General features: G+C 43.5%; 1 protein-coding gene across 2 annotated transcripts; it reads left to right on the top strand.

Moving 5' to 3' along the window:
* The first annotated feature begins 1,989 nt into the window (after nt 1–1,989).
* CHEK1 (checkpoint kinase 1) lies at nt 1,990–14,409 on the top strand. 2 transcript variants are annotated; one of them, XM_039356502.1, is made up of 13 exons: nt 1,990–2,320; nt 3,759–3,843; nt 4,658–4,821; nt 6,565–6,629; nt 6,730–6,799; nt 7,512–7,700; nt 8,127–8,231; nt 9,009–9,104; nt 9,432–9,540; nt 10,658–10,835; nt 11,734–11,865; nt 12,345–12,446; nt 13,265–14,409. In XM_039356502.1, exons 1-13 carry the CDS (start codon nt 2,038–2,040, stop codon nt 13,358–13,360), a joined length of 1,674 nt encoding a protein of 557 aa, XP_039212436.1. In that variant the 5' UTR covers nt 1,990–2,037; the 3' UTR covers nt 13,361–14,409. The 2 variants fall into 2 exon arrangements, with proteins under 2 accessions (XP_039212436.1, XP_039212435.1); XM_039356501.1 differs by having other exon boundaries at nt 1,994–2,320; nt 4,658–4,881.
* The last annotated feature ends 503 nt before the right edge of the window (nt 14,410–14,912 follow it).

The raw sequence follows: 14,912 nt of genomic DNA, 5'->3' as shown, positions 1-14,912 counted from the left end.
AAAGTGGCCTAGTTTGAAGACCCCTGTCTTAGAGCCTTAAAATGAAATATGGTCTTAGGCGGCAGGAATCCCTGGTTGAGATTTCATTGGGTAATTGCCCAGGAGGCTGCTGCAATAAAGAAAACACAAGCTATTGCCTGAAGTGGCATTTTATATTATTTTAGGAACTCTGCCACTTTCCCCTCTCAGCTGTAGGCTGCCTTTAAGCAAACACACAAATATTTGGTGACTTTTCAGAGGTCTGAACCGTTTATATAAGCCTTTAGAAATGTTCCCCGATTGCTTGTGAAAAATAATCTCTAAACCAGTGGTTCTCAACCTTTTTAATGCCGTGACCCCCAACCGGTCGTAAGTCGAGGACTACTCAACCAGTCGTAAGTCGAGGACTACTCAACTGGTGCAGCACCGTTTGCAGAATGGGACTTTTGGCGGGCTCAGCAGGGCAGAGACAGCCTGGACAATTCCTATTGGCTTTTGAAAGCCAATAGAATTAGACTCTATTCAAGAGAGTCTATTCTATTGGCTTTCAAAAGCCAATAGAATAAAAGGGAGTAGCACAGCTAAGGAAAAGGGGGGGAAAATGGCGGACTGCGTTGTTTGGCGACCCTCATGAAATGGTCGTTCGACCCCAAATGGGGTCCCGACCCACAGGTTGAGAACCACTGCTCTAAACACTTTGTGCCAATAAGCCCAAGCAACATACACCTTGTCTTTGCACATAAAAGTATTCCTTGCACTTCTGGACAATTTGCACTAGGCTTTGTATCTTTGGGGCAAGCGCAACACATCTCTTGGAATGACCACCTCTGCCTGATTTACCTGCTTGCTTTCCTTACCTGCCCTATTCAGATGATGGGAAATATGATGAAAGCCTGGGAAAAAAAATAACCCTTGCTCCCAACTTTTTTAAGAAATTAAACTAGAAGCAAAAGCAGAATGTCTGCTCCAGGTACCTTAAAACCAAACAGGTGATCCTCAACCACCCCATCTGATGCCTTGGGGTACTCTTAAAATCTAAAGCAGCAGCCCTGAAATTGGAGATTCTGATGGTGTGCATTGCCTGGGAGATCACTCTTGGTGCTCCAAGGTGCTCAGCTCAGATGCAGGGAATTTTCCACCTGCTCCCAAAGAGGAGACCCCCATCCCCCCAAGGCTTAAAGCAAGGGTATCCAAGCTTGGTAACTTCAAGACTTGCAGACGTCAACTGCCAAGATTTTTTTTTTAATTTTGTTTTTTTTACATGTTGCAAGAAGCAATGCAGCCTTCCCCAGACCTGGCTGATGAAGGAAGGGCAGCTCCTGGTTATTTCCATCCATCTTTTGGACCAAGAAACAGTAATTTGGTGTAACCTGGTAATTTAGAATCCTCTTCCCTTTAAGCCCCCACCTGCACCGTCAAGGAGGGTAGGAATTACACTCTAGGGCTGTGGAATTCTGGGAGTTGAAGTCCACATGCCTTAAAATTGTCAAGGTTGAGAAACACTGCTCTAGAGCAGTTGTTCTTCTCAAGCTTGGCAATTTTATGTTGTGTCGACTTCAACTCCCAGAATTCTCCAGGCAACTATGCTGGCTGGGGAATTCTGGGAGTTGAAGTCCAGTTCGATAAAAGTTACCTTTAGTCATTGTAAAGTTACTAAAAGAGAAAAAAGGATGCTTTCGAAGGCACAGGAGAGAAAGGCTTTGAGCCATCACAAGCTACTCCCTCCTTAAATAAAGCACATTCAATCTGGCCCAGGATCCATTGTTGATCCAACCTACACACACACGCGCGCGCGCGCGCACACACTGTTTACATGCTGCAAGATGCAATGCAACCTTCCCCAGACCTGACCGACGAAGGAAGGGCAGCTCCTGGTTCTTTCCATCCATCTTCTGGACCAAGAAGCAGCAATTTGGTGTAACCCGGGAGTCTAGCATCCTCTTTCCTATAAACCCCGCAGCTGCACCGTCAAGAAGCGGGGGGGGGGGAATTGTTGTTTTCAAGCTCAGCACTCTTACAGTTGTGTCGACTTCAACTCCCAGAATTCTCCAGGCAATTATGCCGGCGGGGGAATTCTGGGACTTGAAGTCCACAAGTCTTTTTTTTTTTTTTTTAAATTGCCAATTTGGAGGGGGGGAAAAAGCTCCGGGGCACGCGGGAGGCAGGCTCTCCCCGGGCATCCCGCGCCACAACTCCGCCCACGTACGGGCTCCGCTCGCCTTCGCCTTCAGCTCCGGCCCGGGAAGGGGCGGAGCCGGCGCCGGAATCCTCCTGCTGGGCGCCCGGCTTGCGACGCGCCTTGGCGGGAAGGAAGCGGCGTTTTCGGAAGAGCAGGGCTTGGGTGAGCGCGCGCTGGCGGGCAGGGTAGGCGGGCGCCGCCAGGCAGGAGCTGCCGGGACTCGGGCGGTCGGTACAACCGAGCAGCGGAGGGAGGGGAGAGGCTGGTGTCGGGGGAGGGGGGGAGCTTGTCCCGGGAGGGTCTCCGGACGGACAGGCCGGACTGGCGCCCTCCCGACCTGCCTTGGGTTGGATGGGCGGCGGGAGCTCGCTGCATTTCCCCCCAGCTGAATTGGGAGTTGCAAAGCAAAGGGGGCGCCCGGTTGGGGAAGGCAGCTCCGTTGTTTTGTATGTTCAACTCCGCTCCTTTCTCCCGTTTTCAGCTCTCCCCCCACCGCCCCCCTCCCAACGCTTAGCCTTATCTGCTCGTTGAGCAAGTGGGTTGCTTGGGGGGTCTCCCTTTAGGGACCACCCCATCCCATCCCAAGACTGATCAGTAACTTATAGATGTGGACCCGAGTCTGCAGTTAATTGCACCTGTGTGCCTGGCTGGTGCTCTTTGGATGACGGGGATAGGCTTTGGGTTGGTTGGATTTGGTTGGCCACCCGGGTACTTGTTACTAAACAGGTTTTACAGTTTAGTAAGTCTATGGCTCCTAAAGGTAACTTTTATAGATGTGGACTTCAACTCCCAGAGTTCCCCAGCCATGTTGCCTGGAGAATTCTGGGAGTTGAAGTCGACACAACATAAGCTTGAGATCAACTGCTCTAGAGACTAGAGTGTAATTCCCATGCTTCTTGATGGTGCAGCTGGGGAGTTTATAGGAAAGAGCAGGGGTCTTCAAACTTGGCCCTTTTGTGACTTGTGGACTTCAACTCCCAGGATTCCTCAGCCAGGCACACTGGCTGGGGAATTCTGGGAGTTGAAGTCCACAAGTCATAAAAGGGCCAAGTTTGAAGACCCCTGGTCCAGAAGATGGATGGAAATAACCAGGAGCTGTCCTTCCTTCATCAGTCTGTCTTCAGGTCTGGGGAAGGTTGCATTGCTTCTTGCAGTATGTAAAAAATGTGTATGTAGGTTGCATCAACAATGGATTCTGGGCCACAGATTGAATTTGTTTTATTTATGGAGGGAGTAGCTTGTGATGGCTCAAGTGTTTCTCTTCTGCTGTGTCTTCCAAAGCATTTTTTTTCTCGTGCAAGATTCACATGAGCAAGTATATCTTAGATTCACCTTCCTGGGTTGCTTATCTATAATTACTTCTGTTTACTAGTAAATGAACTGAAGAAGTAAATGAACTGAAAAATGCAATATATATATGATTAATGAGAATCTGGAAGCCATATTTTGTAATTCTTGGCATTATATATTTATTGTATTTATGTGGAGTTTTTATCTGTTGTTACATTGTACACTGCCCATAAGTCATGTTTTTGTGAGATGGGCAGCTATATACATGTGCTAAATAAATAAATTCCTTCTTATTTTCAAATATTTGTAGCAAATGTGCTGGTTGTGAAAATGGCAGTGCCGTTTGTGGAAGACTGGGACTTAGTGCAGACTCTTGGTGAAGGGGCTTATGGAGAGTAAGTAGCTTATGTGAATGCATAAAACATGGAGCTCAGATAAACCCTGTAGAACAGACATGTCAAACACAAGGCCCGGGGGCCAGATGCAGCCCGCGAAGTGGTTTCATGTGGTCCACGAAGCCATCCTGGAAACAGTGAGGGAACGGCCCCCGCTGCCTTGGCCCTGGCCGGCCAGGAGCCAATGTACAATTTTATGGTGGGCATCTATACTGAAACGCATTCAGTCTGAGCTCCACAAGGCCGTCTAGAAACAGTGAGGAACCGGCCCCTGCCATGTCAGCCCCTCCCCCTGGGTGCATGCTAGGGAGGTGTCACCCTTTGTGAGGATTGAAGAAATGGACCATGCCTTGGCGCTTGCCCCAGTCCCACCCCCTTCTGCCAGAGACCCTCAGATCTGTCCCACTCCTGCCCAGGCCCCCACAGGCACCCTTGACGTGAACGATGTAGAGCTGGCCATGCCCACCCAGTAGGCCACACCCACTCCATCCACGCCCACCCAGAAGGCTACACCCTCCCTGGCCACACATACACACACACACACACACACACACACACACACACACCGAGGGCAACCGCAATGCTGATGCGGCCCTCAATGAAATTGAGTTTGACACCCCTTCTGTAGAAAAAGGATGAGTTGCAAATTGTAATCCACGACATTGAAGAATTATGGAAGAGGAAAACCATGCTGTTTTAAGTTAGGGGGCCCTGTTTTCTGTAGAAGAAAAATGGGTGGCGGGCAAAGCTATAGTGATCTTAATTTCCAGGGTAGAAGACTTAATTTGCAACCCTGTTTTGGTCTCCTCTTCAGAGTTCAACTCGCTGTGAATAGGCGCACAGAGGAAGCAGTGGCAGTGAAAATGGTGGACATAAAATGTGCTGTTGAATGTCCGGAACAGATCAGGAAGGAGATCTGTATCAACAAAATGTTGAATCATGAGAACATTGTGAAATTCTATGGACACCGAAGAGAAGGCACTATTCAGTATCTCTTCCTCGAATATTGCAGGGGGGGCGAGCTCTTTGACCGAATAGGTATGGGAGAATTTGTAGGGGGCCACCCTGACTGAGATCCGGTGCAGTCTAGGGACGGTAGTGTTATTTTACTACGAAGGAACCTTGTGTGGATTCCTACGTAGCTCTAAGAAAGCCAACTCAAACTGGTTGGATTATTTTAGTTCGGCCTTGATCTATTTCCCATTTTTTTTTCCCAGTGGGACAATTTATTCTTGTTTTAACCATTCACTCGTGTCCGACTCTTAGAGACTTTATAGACAAGAGCCCTCCATGCTAAATTGTCTACAGGGGACAATTTATAAAACCCAGTTTATATGCTTCTTTGTGGCTTGTTTGCTGTATAAAACATGGTTGGTTGAATTCGATAACATGCCAAAACTAAACTAAGCAATTTTCATTGTGTCTGAGCACTGTGTATGTATCTTATTAAAAACACACACACACAAAAAAAAACTGGCATTCTGAAATGAAGCCATTTCTGCAAGGTGATTGAAGAAAAGGCATCTCTGCTTGCAGAGGAGTTAGTTAAATAGATGATCTCTTTTTTAATATGTTGCTTATTTTATGCAACTTATGCATGGGTTCAGTTTAAATTGAAAATATAGAAGAATTTAAAGGCTTGCGATGTAAAACTGCCTCTCCAATAAGGACCTGGTTTAAATGCAACTATGTTGTCTTATTCTTTCAGGGTTATTTAAATATATCTCTAGCAAGCCAGCCTTAAAGTAAACTAATATCAGTTTAAAAGATTCCAGATTAGAAGGTTAATTAAGAGCTAATTCTCCTTCTCCATCTTCTGTCCATGATTTTACTTTGATGTTATTGTTGTTTTATTGGGTTAGGCCAGTGGTAGCCAACCTTGGCTCTTTTATGACTCGTGGACTTAAACTTTCAGAATTCCTGAGCCAACCATGCTGGCTCAGGAATTCTGGAAGTTTAAGTCCACGAGTCATAAAAGAGCCAAGGTTGCCTACCCTGGGTTAGGCATATTTATTATGGTTAATTTTAATGTTTATATGGTGTAATTGCCCAGAGTCGCTTTGAAACAATATGGGCTGCAAATTAATAAATACAAATTAGTCAAGTTGCAGAATGAAATACCTCTTTCTAAAGCTTACTCTCTCTACTAGCATTACCATCTCCAGCCATATTGTCTTAAAATGCAGAATTCTAGTGGGGAAAAGAAGTTATTGAAGATGCAGATTATTTTATTGTCTGCATAACAATAAGGTGTTATTTATATGAGTGTATATGCATAATTTGCTCTTTAGAAGGCCAGGTCCTGAAGTTGAAACTCAAATACTTTGGCCACCTAATGAGAAGGAAGGACTCACTGGAGAAGGGCCTAGTGCTGGGAAAGATTGAGGGCAATAGAAGAAGGGACGACAGAGAATGAGGTGGCTGGATGGAGTCCCTGAAGCAGTAGGCCTGAGCTTAAATGGACTCCAGAAGATGGTAGAGGACAGGAAGGCCTGGAGGAACATTATCCATGGGGTCGCGATGGGTGGGACACAACTTTGCAATTAACAACAAATATGCATAATTCCATATTTATTTATTCATTTTTCTCATTTATGTATTGTATATCAGAGGTGGTGACCTTTTGAGAGCTGTAATGCAACGAAATTTCATTTTAACGTATGCCGATTAGTGTACATTCCAAGTGACAAAGTTATTATTCTATTTTTTTTCTGTTGTCAGAACCTGATATCGGCATGCCAGAATCAGAAGCACAGAAATTTTTCCACCAGTTAATCGCTGGCGTGGTGAGTTTCTTTATGCTGACTTTTCACTGATTTCTCTCGCATTCTATTTTGAAGTTGGTATGGGGCGAAAAGAATTACTAGAATTATATTTTTTTATAAGGTCTACCTCCATAGCATAGGAGTGACACATCGGGATATTAAGCCAGAGAATCTGCTACTTGATGCAAGAGGTATGCAATTTTTCTTCTGTATCCTAAAACCTTAGGGCTATAGGGCAGTGGTTCTCAACCTTTCTAATGCCGTGACCCCATAATACATTTCTGCATGTTGTGGTGACCCCCCAACCACTTATACATCACCGGGTGCCAGGGGCGTGGCCAAAGAAAAGGGGAAAAAAATGGCGGACAGCCTTGTTTGGCGACCCCCATGAAATGGTCGTTCGACCCCAAATGGGGTCCCGACCCACAGGTTGAGAACCACTACTATAGGGGAACGGGGGAAAAATCATGTGACCATGGGAATGCCGCAGCGATCATAAATGTGAACAACGGCCGTAAGTCACTTTTTTTAATGCCGTTCTAATTTTGAACGGTCACTAAAGAAGCTGTTGTAAGTCGAGCCCACCTGTGGTTTGTGTGTTCTTCTCCTCCCTTCTCAATCTATTCATTAAGCCAGGGGTCTTTGAACTTGACAACTTTAAAACTGGCTGAGGAATTCTGGGAGTTGAAGTCCACAAGTCTCAAAGTTGCCAAGTTTGAAGATCTCTGCATTTAGCTCATGAGCGAAATGCTGGAAATAGCACCTCTGTTCTTTACCTGGAGATCTCTTTGCCGCTTCTTCAGCCACCTGGAATTTTCCTGGGTTAACCTGGGCGCTTTTGGGTGATTTCATTTGAATTCAGCCAGCGTGAAGGATGATGCAGTGTCCTTGTGCTTTGTGCAGACAACCTCAAGATCTCAGACTTTGGGCTCGCTACGGTATTTAAATATAACGGCTCTGAGCGACTGTTGAACAAGATATGCGGCACGCTTCCATACCTGGCCCCCGAAGTCCTGAAAAAGAAAGAATTCCATGCTGAGCCGGTTGATGTTTGGTCCTGTGGAATCGTGCTCACTGCAATGTTGGCAGGCGGTAAGAGCTACTCAAGGTCTAATTCCTTTTCTTAACGGGAATTCTTATAAAACATGGGCACTCCATCACTGGAAATTTTCAAGAAGAGACCGGACAATCACCTGTCTGAGATGGTATAGATTCTCCTGCTTGAACAGGGGGCTGGACTAGAAGACCTCCAAGGTCCCTTCCAGTTCTATTCTATTCTACTCTACTCTACTCTACTTTATCCATATTCTATTCTATTCTGTTCTGTTCTATTCTATTCTATTCTATTCTATTCTATCCATATTCTATTCTATTCTGTTCTATTCTATTCTGTTCTCCATTCCATTCTATAACGAACAACATATCTATACATTGGGAATGTGGATTAATTATGAGTCTTCTGGGTAACATTTTGTGTTTTTCTTAAATTTGGCTCAAAAAATGTTCTCTTTCTTGCAGAATTGCCTTGGGACCAGCCTGCTGATACTTGTCAAGAATATTGTGATTGGAAAGAAAGAAAGACATATCTTTCCCCATGGAAGAAGATTGATTCATTGCCCCTCGGTACCTCAGCGGATTGAATAATCTTTGTCTTTAAACCAGGAAATAATCTCTGACTTCTCCCTCCCTTGATCTGTAATGTCCTTTTGGAAGAAACCCAGCTTTATTTTTTACACACTCAGATTCGTCATCCAAAGAACATTGCAAATCCAGTGTTAAAAACTTTTGTTTGAAGATGTTTTGTGTTAGAGCAGTGCTTCTCAACGTTACACAACCCCCCGTCACACAAACGTTCCGCGCATGCGTGGCGGCGTGCGCATGGGGGCGGGGCCCCATGTGCCGTGTGCATGCGCGGCGGTGACCCATGCGTGACGCGCATGCGCGACGACCCCCATGCATGGGGCACGTGCACGGCACCGCCCCTTGCGCGATGCGCATGCGCAGCGGCGCCCCATGTGCGAAGCGCATGTGCGGCGCCGCCCCATGTGCGAGGCGCATGCGTGGCGCCGCCCCCTGCGCAGCGCGCATATGCGGTGGCGCCCCATGCGCGGCGCGCATGCGCGGCGGCGCCCCATGCGCGGCGTGCATGCGCGACACTGCCCCCACACGCATGTGTGGCGCCGCCCCCATGCGCGGCGCTGCCCCCACGCGCATGCGCGGCGTGCAAAAAATGGCGGATCGCCGCCTTTGGCGACCCCCGAAAAATGGGCGATCGATCCCAAATGGGGTCGCGACCCATAGGTTGAGAACCGCTGCGTTAGAGTATTTTAATTGAAATTGCTTTTGTACCATTTAATTCTTCATTATTATTATTATTATTATTATTATTCTTTTTTGCAGCCTTGCTCCTCAAACTCTTAAATGAAAGCCCCTCATCCAGGCTTACTATCGCAGACATTAAAAAAGACAGATGGTACACAAAACCTTTAAGGAAAGGTGAGTGTGTTTTGGTCTATGGAGATTGAGATTTCCAGTCACTCAGATCATGGTTGTCCCAAAAGTGCTTTTTCAAGCACTTGGTTTTTGCTTCTCATTCAAGAAGCTTGAATCAGCTAGTCTGTGACTTTTTCGTGGACTTTGTTTTTGCTTCTCATTCAAGAAGCTTGAATCTGCTGGTCTGTGACCATAATAAAGATGGATTGATTGAATTTAAGCTGGTCAACAGCCCTAGAGAGCTGCAGACTCTAGCCTGGCCTTGAAAGGCTTAATTTAACTTAAATTGCTTTTGTTTAGATCCTAATCATGCCATCTCTGTCTTTGTAGGCATAAAACGGTCTCGGGTTTCTTCAGGAGGACCTTCCGATTCTCCAGGAGGTTTTTCTAAACACATTAGATCAGATATGGATTTCTCTCCAGTAAAAGATGCACACAGGTGAAGACACCCTTATGTGTGTCTATAGTGTCTAGTAATCGGCAATATTTAACTTCAGAGAAACAGCACAGTTTCTGTACATTTCTGAGGTGTGAGTTGTTCTCATTAGTTCCCTAGGATACATGTAGGCAACAGAACCATGGCTGACACCATGGAATTTGGGACATTCTTCTAGGCAGGATTGGACATCAGAAGTGGAGTACAGATTGACAAGTTGTCAATGCTGCAAATACTGTATATTCTTGTATATGCAAAACTGTCTGGTATTTACTGGGTTAATACATAGCTTAGAGTGGGGGGGGAGGGTAAAAAGCCCAGGAAAGAAAGAGGAAGTAAACTTTTGACCTTCACACTAATTGGATAATGTGACTTGTGACTGCAAAATAAGGGAGGGGTTTAGCAAGAAAAGTTTGATGCCAGCAAGAGGAAGTCAGATTCTGGCATCAAAACGTCCATGATGGTGACCGGCAATTTGTAGCTCTGTAATAAAGACTTCAGGAAACATGCCTGAAAGTTCTTTGAAGTGCTTCATTAGTCGGAACCCTGACACAAGTTCAATCTGTAGAATCTTCTAGTCAGGCTTGAAAATTGCTGGCCTGAAATCCTGCAGCAATGCTGCTTATCAAGCATGCTGGTCCTAGGCTAGTGGAAGGCCATCAGCTCTCCCAGGTTCTGATGGGCTTGCACCATCACAATGTTCTGCCTGTCTTCTCTATCAAACCAAAATGCTCCTTTTGAATAGTTGGCTGGTCTGGATTAATCTTCAATTTGGGAAGTGCTGGTTGTATATTTTGATTGGTTAGTGATGATCCTATTGGAATATGCTTACGTTTGGAATAGTTTTTTTTTGGGGGGGGGGAAATGAAACACTAGGTTGTATGCAAAATTAGCTTAATAGTCTTATGTAAAACAAAGGCTACTACAGTCCAGCGAAGACAAAACTATGCTTTCTGAAAGTACGATAACTACTTTGACAGCTAGAACAATTAATCAGTGGAACAACCTGCCTCCAGAAGTTGTGAATGCTCCAACACGGGAAGCTTTTAAGAAGAGACTGGACAACTAGAAAACTGATGCACACTAACCTTGTGATGAACCTGATCTGTTTTTGTTGCAGTGAGGAAAAAAAGATCTGTTCCAAATCCCAGCCAGAACCAAGAACTGGGCTCTCCTTGTGGGATAGCAGCCCAGGCAATATCGAGAAATTGGTGCAAGGGATTAGCTTCTCTCAACCCACCCGCCCTGAGCATATGCTGCTGAACAGCCAGCTGTTAGGCACTCCAGGTTCATCACAGGTAAGGTTGCCCAATGGAACGCTTGGCTTCGCTCTGTTCTTAAATCACTGCTGGAAACTCTTGGCTTGCAACCATTCATGTAGTGGCAGTTCAGAGTTACAAAGGCACTGAAAAAAGTGACATACGGCCAATCCTTGCCCTGACAAATCACTGCAGTTCAGGCACTTGGCAACTGGGGTAAATTTACAACGGTTGCAGCATTCCAGGGACACATGATTGTCATTTGCAGCCTTCCCAACCAGCTTCCAACAAGCAATTCTCAATTTGCTTAATGGCTGCATGATTCGTTTAAAAATTTCCCAACTATGGGGAAAAAAAAAACACATTGTAAAATCAGGCATCACTTCCTTGACTGCCTTGCTTAGCAACAGAAATTTTGACCCGAGTTGTGGGCGTAAGCCGAGAACTTTATATTGTGTTTTCCTGTTCTGTTTAAACTCCATCCTTTGCTTTGGAATTTAATGCTTTTGAAAAACAAAACAAAACACCATAACCATGAAAGAGCCGAGGTGGCACAGCAGTTAGAGTGCAGTACTGCGGGCCACTTTAGCTGACTATGTTCAGCAGGTCAGCGGTTCAAATCTCACCGGCTCAAGGTTGACTCAGCCTTCCATCCTTCCAGGGTAGTTAAAATGAGGACCCAGATTGTTGGGGGCAATGTAAATATATATATACATTGCTTACTGGTGTACACCGCTTAGAGAGTGCTTGCACTTAAAGGGGTATATAAGTCATAAATAAATAAAATAAATAAATAAATAACAAAACTAAAGGATAAATTCATAGTTTCAGTGAAGATGTTACAACTAATGGTTGGAAATCACATTAGCTCCAGGCAAATCAGCTGAATTGATCAGTTTCTGCCATTTTCTGCTTTGTCTCTCTCTCTCTCTCTTAGAACCCCTGGCAACGTCTAGTAAAGAGGATGACCCGTTTCTTTTTGAAATTGGATGCTGACCAGTCCTATCAAATCTTGAAGGAGGTTTGTGAAAAGATGGGCTACATCTGGAGGACAGGTTGCAGAAACCAGGTATAAAAGTAACACCTTGAAGTATATATATATGTTGGTTGAATAAGCAAAGGAATAAGTAATTAGTTAGAACTGCACGTGGGTGCTATTTGTGCAATTCTTAGCTACTACTAATTTTATTATATTATTACATATTATAATTACAAACGTGCCAGTTTGCTGCCATGGCTAAGGTACTGGCTTAGAAACCAGGAGACAGAGTTCTAGTCCTACCTTAGGCAACTGGATGACTTTGGGTCAGTCCTGTTTTTATTTCTCTCAGGGTGTTTATTTGTGATTGAGTTAGTGACTCAAGAATATTGCTTGGGAGAAAACCATTTATGAGGCTGCCGTGTGCTTCAGGAAAGAGCACACACGACTGTAATGCTTATTATATATTGTGAGACTTTCTGTCAGCCCCATCACAGCAAGAAAGCAATTCCCCCAGAAGACTTAACATTATTTCTTCCCTTCTGCTCAATAATTCTTTCCATTGAAAGGTCACCATATCAACCATGGACCGAAGAAACAACAAACTAATTTTCAAAGCCAACCTGGCGGAAATGGATGAGAAAATTCTGGTGGATTTCCGATTGTCAAAGGTAAGTCTATTTTAGCAAATATGTCTAAGCCTAGGCAGAAGAAAACTTTTTTTTGCATGCGGAATAGATTTGTTTACAAAGTAAACAAGTAGTAATAATCATAGCAGTGCTTCTACAGGTGCTCCTCAAGTTACAACCATTCATTTAGTGGTCATTCAAAGTTAAAGAGGCACTAAAAAAAAAGTGACTTACATCCAGTCTTTACGCTTATAATCTGCAACGTTCCAACGGTCATGTGATCAAAAATTGGGTGCTGGGCCAATCAGCATGTATTTGCGATGGTTGCAACATCTTGAGATCAAATTTGCAATTTACGATCTTTCCAGCCGGCTTCTGACAAGCAAAGGCAATGGAAGGAAGTGAATTCATTTAATAACTGCATGGTTCACTTAACAACGGTATTGATTTGCTGAACAACTGTGGCAGAAAAAGTTGTAAAATCGGGCAGAAGTCACTTAACAACCACTTTACATAGCAGCAGAAATTCTGGCCTCAGTTTGTGATCGTAAGTTGAGGACTACCTATATTCTGCTTCAGTTATAGGACACCAAGCAGCTTCTAGTATAACATATCAAAACATTGTTTATAAATCCACGATTATTAAAATGATTAAACTGTACATTTATACTATCTTCCTACCTACCTAGTAAGAATTTGAGCTGATCATCCTTTCATTTCTAATCTCTAAAAAAGTTTTTTAGGTAATATTTTTCTTATTTGTTTATAGGAGGCTAAATAGGTCAGAATGCAGTATTTTGTACAGGATCGATATTTTGAAGCTAAGCTTTTTCTCCCCCCCCCCTTCCTTTTCCACACAGGGTGATGGCTTGGAGTTCAAAAGGCATTTCCTGAGGATCAAAGAGAAACTGAATGATGTTGTTAGCCCACAGAAGTTATGGCTTCCAGTGACATGATTGCCTTGTGGTTGAAAAACAAGTGAATTTGGTTACAGTGGTTTCAGCCATAGAACATTTATGCTAAGGCATACCCTAAATTCACACACTCAGTGCCTCTAGGCTCTGACATGACCAGTAGCCAACTGGGAAGTTAATACTGCGATGAGACATAATTATGTATTTTTCCTAGGGTAACTGTCATGAAAATTTCCAGTGACTTAGATTTCTCAGGCTTTCAGCTTGCATTCTACTTTATACAGATTAATTCAAATGTTTTGGCACGCTGCCTTTTCTAGATGGGAATGTTTTCTTCTTTCTTTCCAAAATGTGACACAAGAATACAAACTGAATTTTTGCAAAGAGTAGAAGAAGGAAATTAAATGAAAACCAGCACCAAGTAACAACTCGCTTTGTATACAATCCAGGGAGCAAGGTTGTTGAATTTTCAAACTCCAGCACAAACTCCATATCAGAATACTTGGCTTAGCTTGAAATTAGTTTTTGGTCAAGTGTTGTTGGAAAAAAAAAAAAGTGGCACATTTCTCTTCTATTTCATTTTTTAATTTTTCACTTTGAAGAAAGAAAATGTTACAGATGTTATTAATGTGATTTGTTAAAATATTTTTTCTATGTCCTATGTCTCTTCCATAAAAACTTCTGTCTTGTTGAGCACTAAAAATATATAAATAGGAATGGGATAAGATCAGCAGTTTTTCCTGTATCCCAGTGTTTCCCAAACTTGACAATTTTAAGGCATGAGGACTTCAACTCCCAGAATTCCACAGCCAGCAACGCTGGCTGTGGAATTCTGGGAGTTGAAGTCCACATGCCTTAAAATTGTCAAGTTTGGGAAACACTGCTGTATCCTATCACTCTTAGTTCGTTAGACATTCCAGATGTTTCAGACACTTATTACCTCATGTCTGAATGCTGCTTGATTGGACCATTAAGAACACAGAGAAGAGTGGAGACATGGACCTTTGTTCTCACCGTGGTGCTGACCAATTTTACTTAACCATGTTCAGCAATATAATTTTTTAAAAAGAGAAAATAAAGCAATGAATAAATATATTTGTCAATCTTATTGCCACAAAAGATGGTGAAAAATGACTTGCGCTTCCCTTGTGTGATCTTGTCACACTATTTTTCAGTAGTATTGAAGAATTTCTGAGCATTAAGAAGATAATGTGGCTCTACAAATTTGGTAGAAATAAATGCACCAACACAGTTTATGGCTGAACACATGCTTTGTAGCTTGGGTATATTTTTGGGGAAATCATTAGATTTATGTCATATCTTTGGAAACTCAAGATAGGTAGCACTCCTGATTTTTCTCTAAGAAGGATTTATTTATTTATTTATTTATTTATGAGACTTATATACCGCTTTAAGTGCAAGCACTCTCTAAGCGGTGTACACCAGTAAGCAATGTATATATTTATTTTATTTTATTTTATTTATGAGATTATATACGGCTTTAAATGCGAGCACTCTCTAAGCGGTGTACACCAGTAAGCAATGTATATATATATTTACATTGCCCCCAACAATCTGGGTCCTCATTTTACCT

This window comes from Crotalus tigris, unplaced genomic scaffold, assembly GCF_016545835.1.
Source record: "Crotalus tigris isolate CLP2741 ecotype Arizona unplaced genomic scaffold, ASM1654583v1 scf7180000018825.4774228, whole genome shotgun sequence".
Lineage (NCBI taxonomy): Eukaryota > Metazoa > Chordata > Lepidosauria > Squamata > Viperidae > Crotalus > Crotalus tigris.
This window is presented reverse-complemented; position numbering and strand designations above follow the sequence as displayed.

What these genes read in the sequence shown, in the direction of transcription:
- CHEK1 (XM_039356501.1), top strand. Translation starts at nt 2,038, where the DNA reads ATGCCGGCGGGGGAATTCTGGGACTTGAAGTCCACAAGTCTTTTTTTT. An exon ending in GATTGATTCATTGCCCCTCG is followed by an intron (nt 8,232 to 9,008) that starts GTACCTCAGCGG and finishes TCTTTTTTGCAG; the next exon opens with CCTTGCTCCTCAAACTCTTA. An exon ending in TGGATTTCCGATTGTCAAAG is followed by an intron (nt 12,447 to 13,264) that starts GTAAGTCTATTT and finishes TTTTCCACACAG; the next exon opens with GGTGATGGCTTGGAGTTCAA.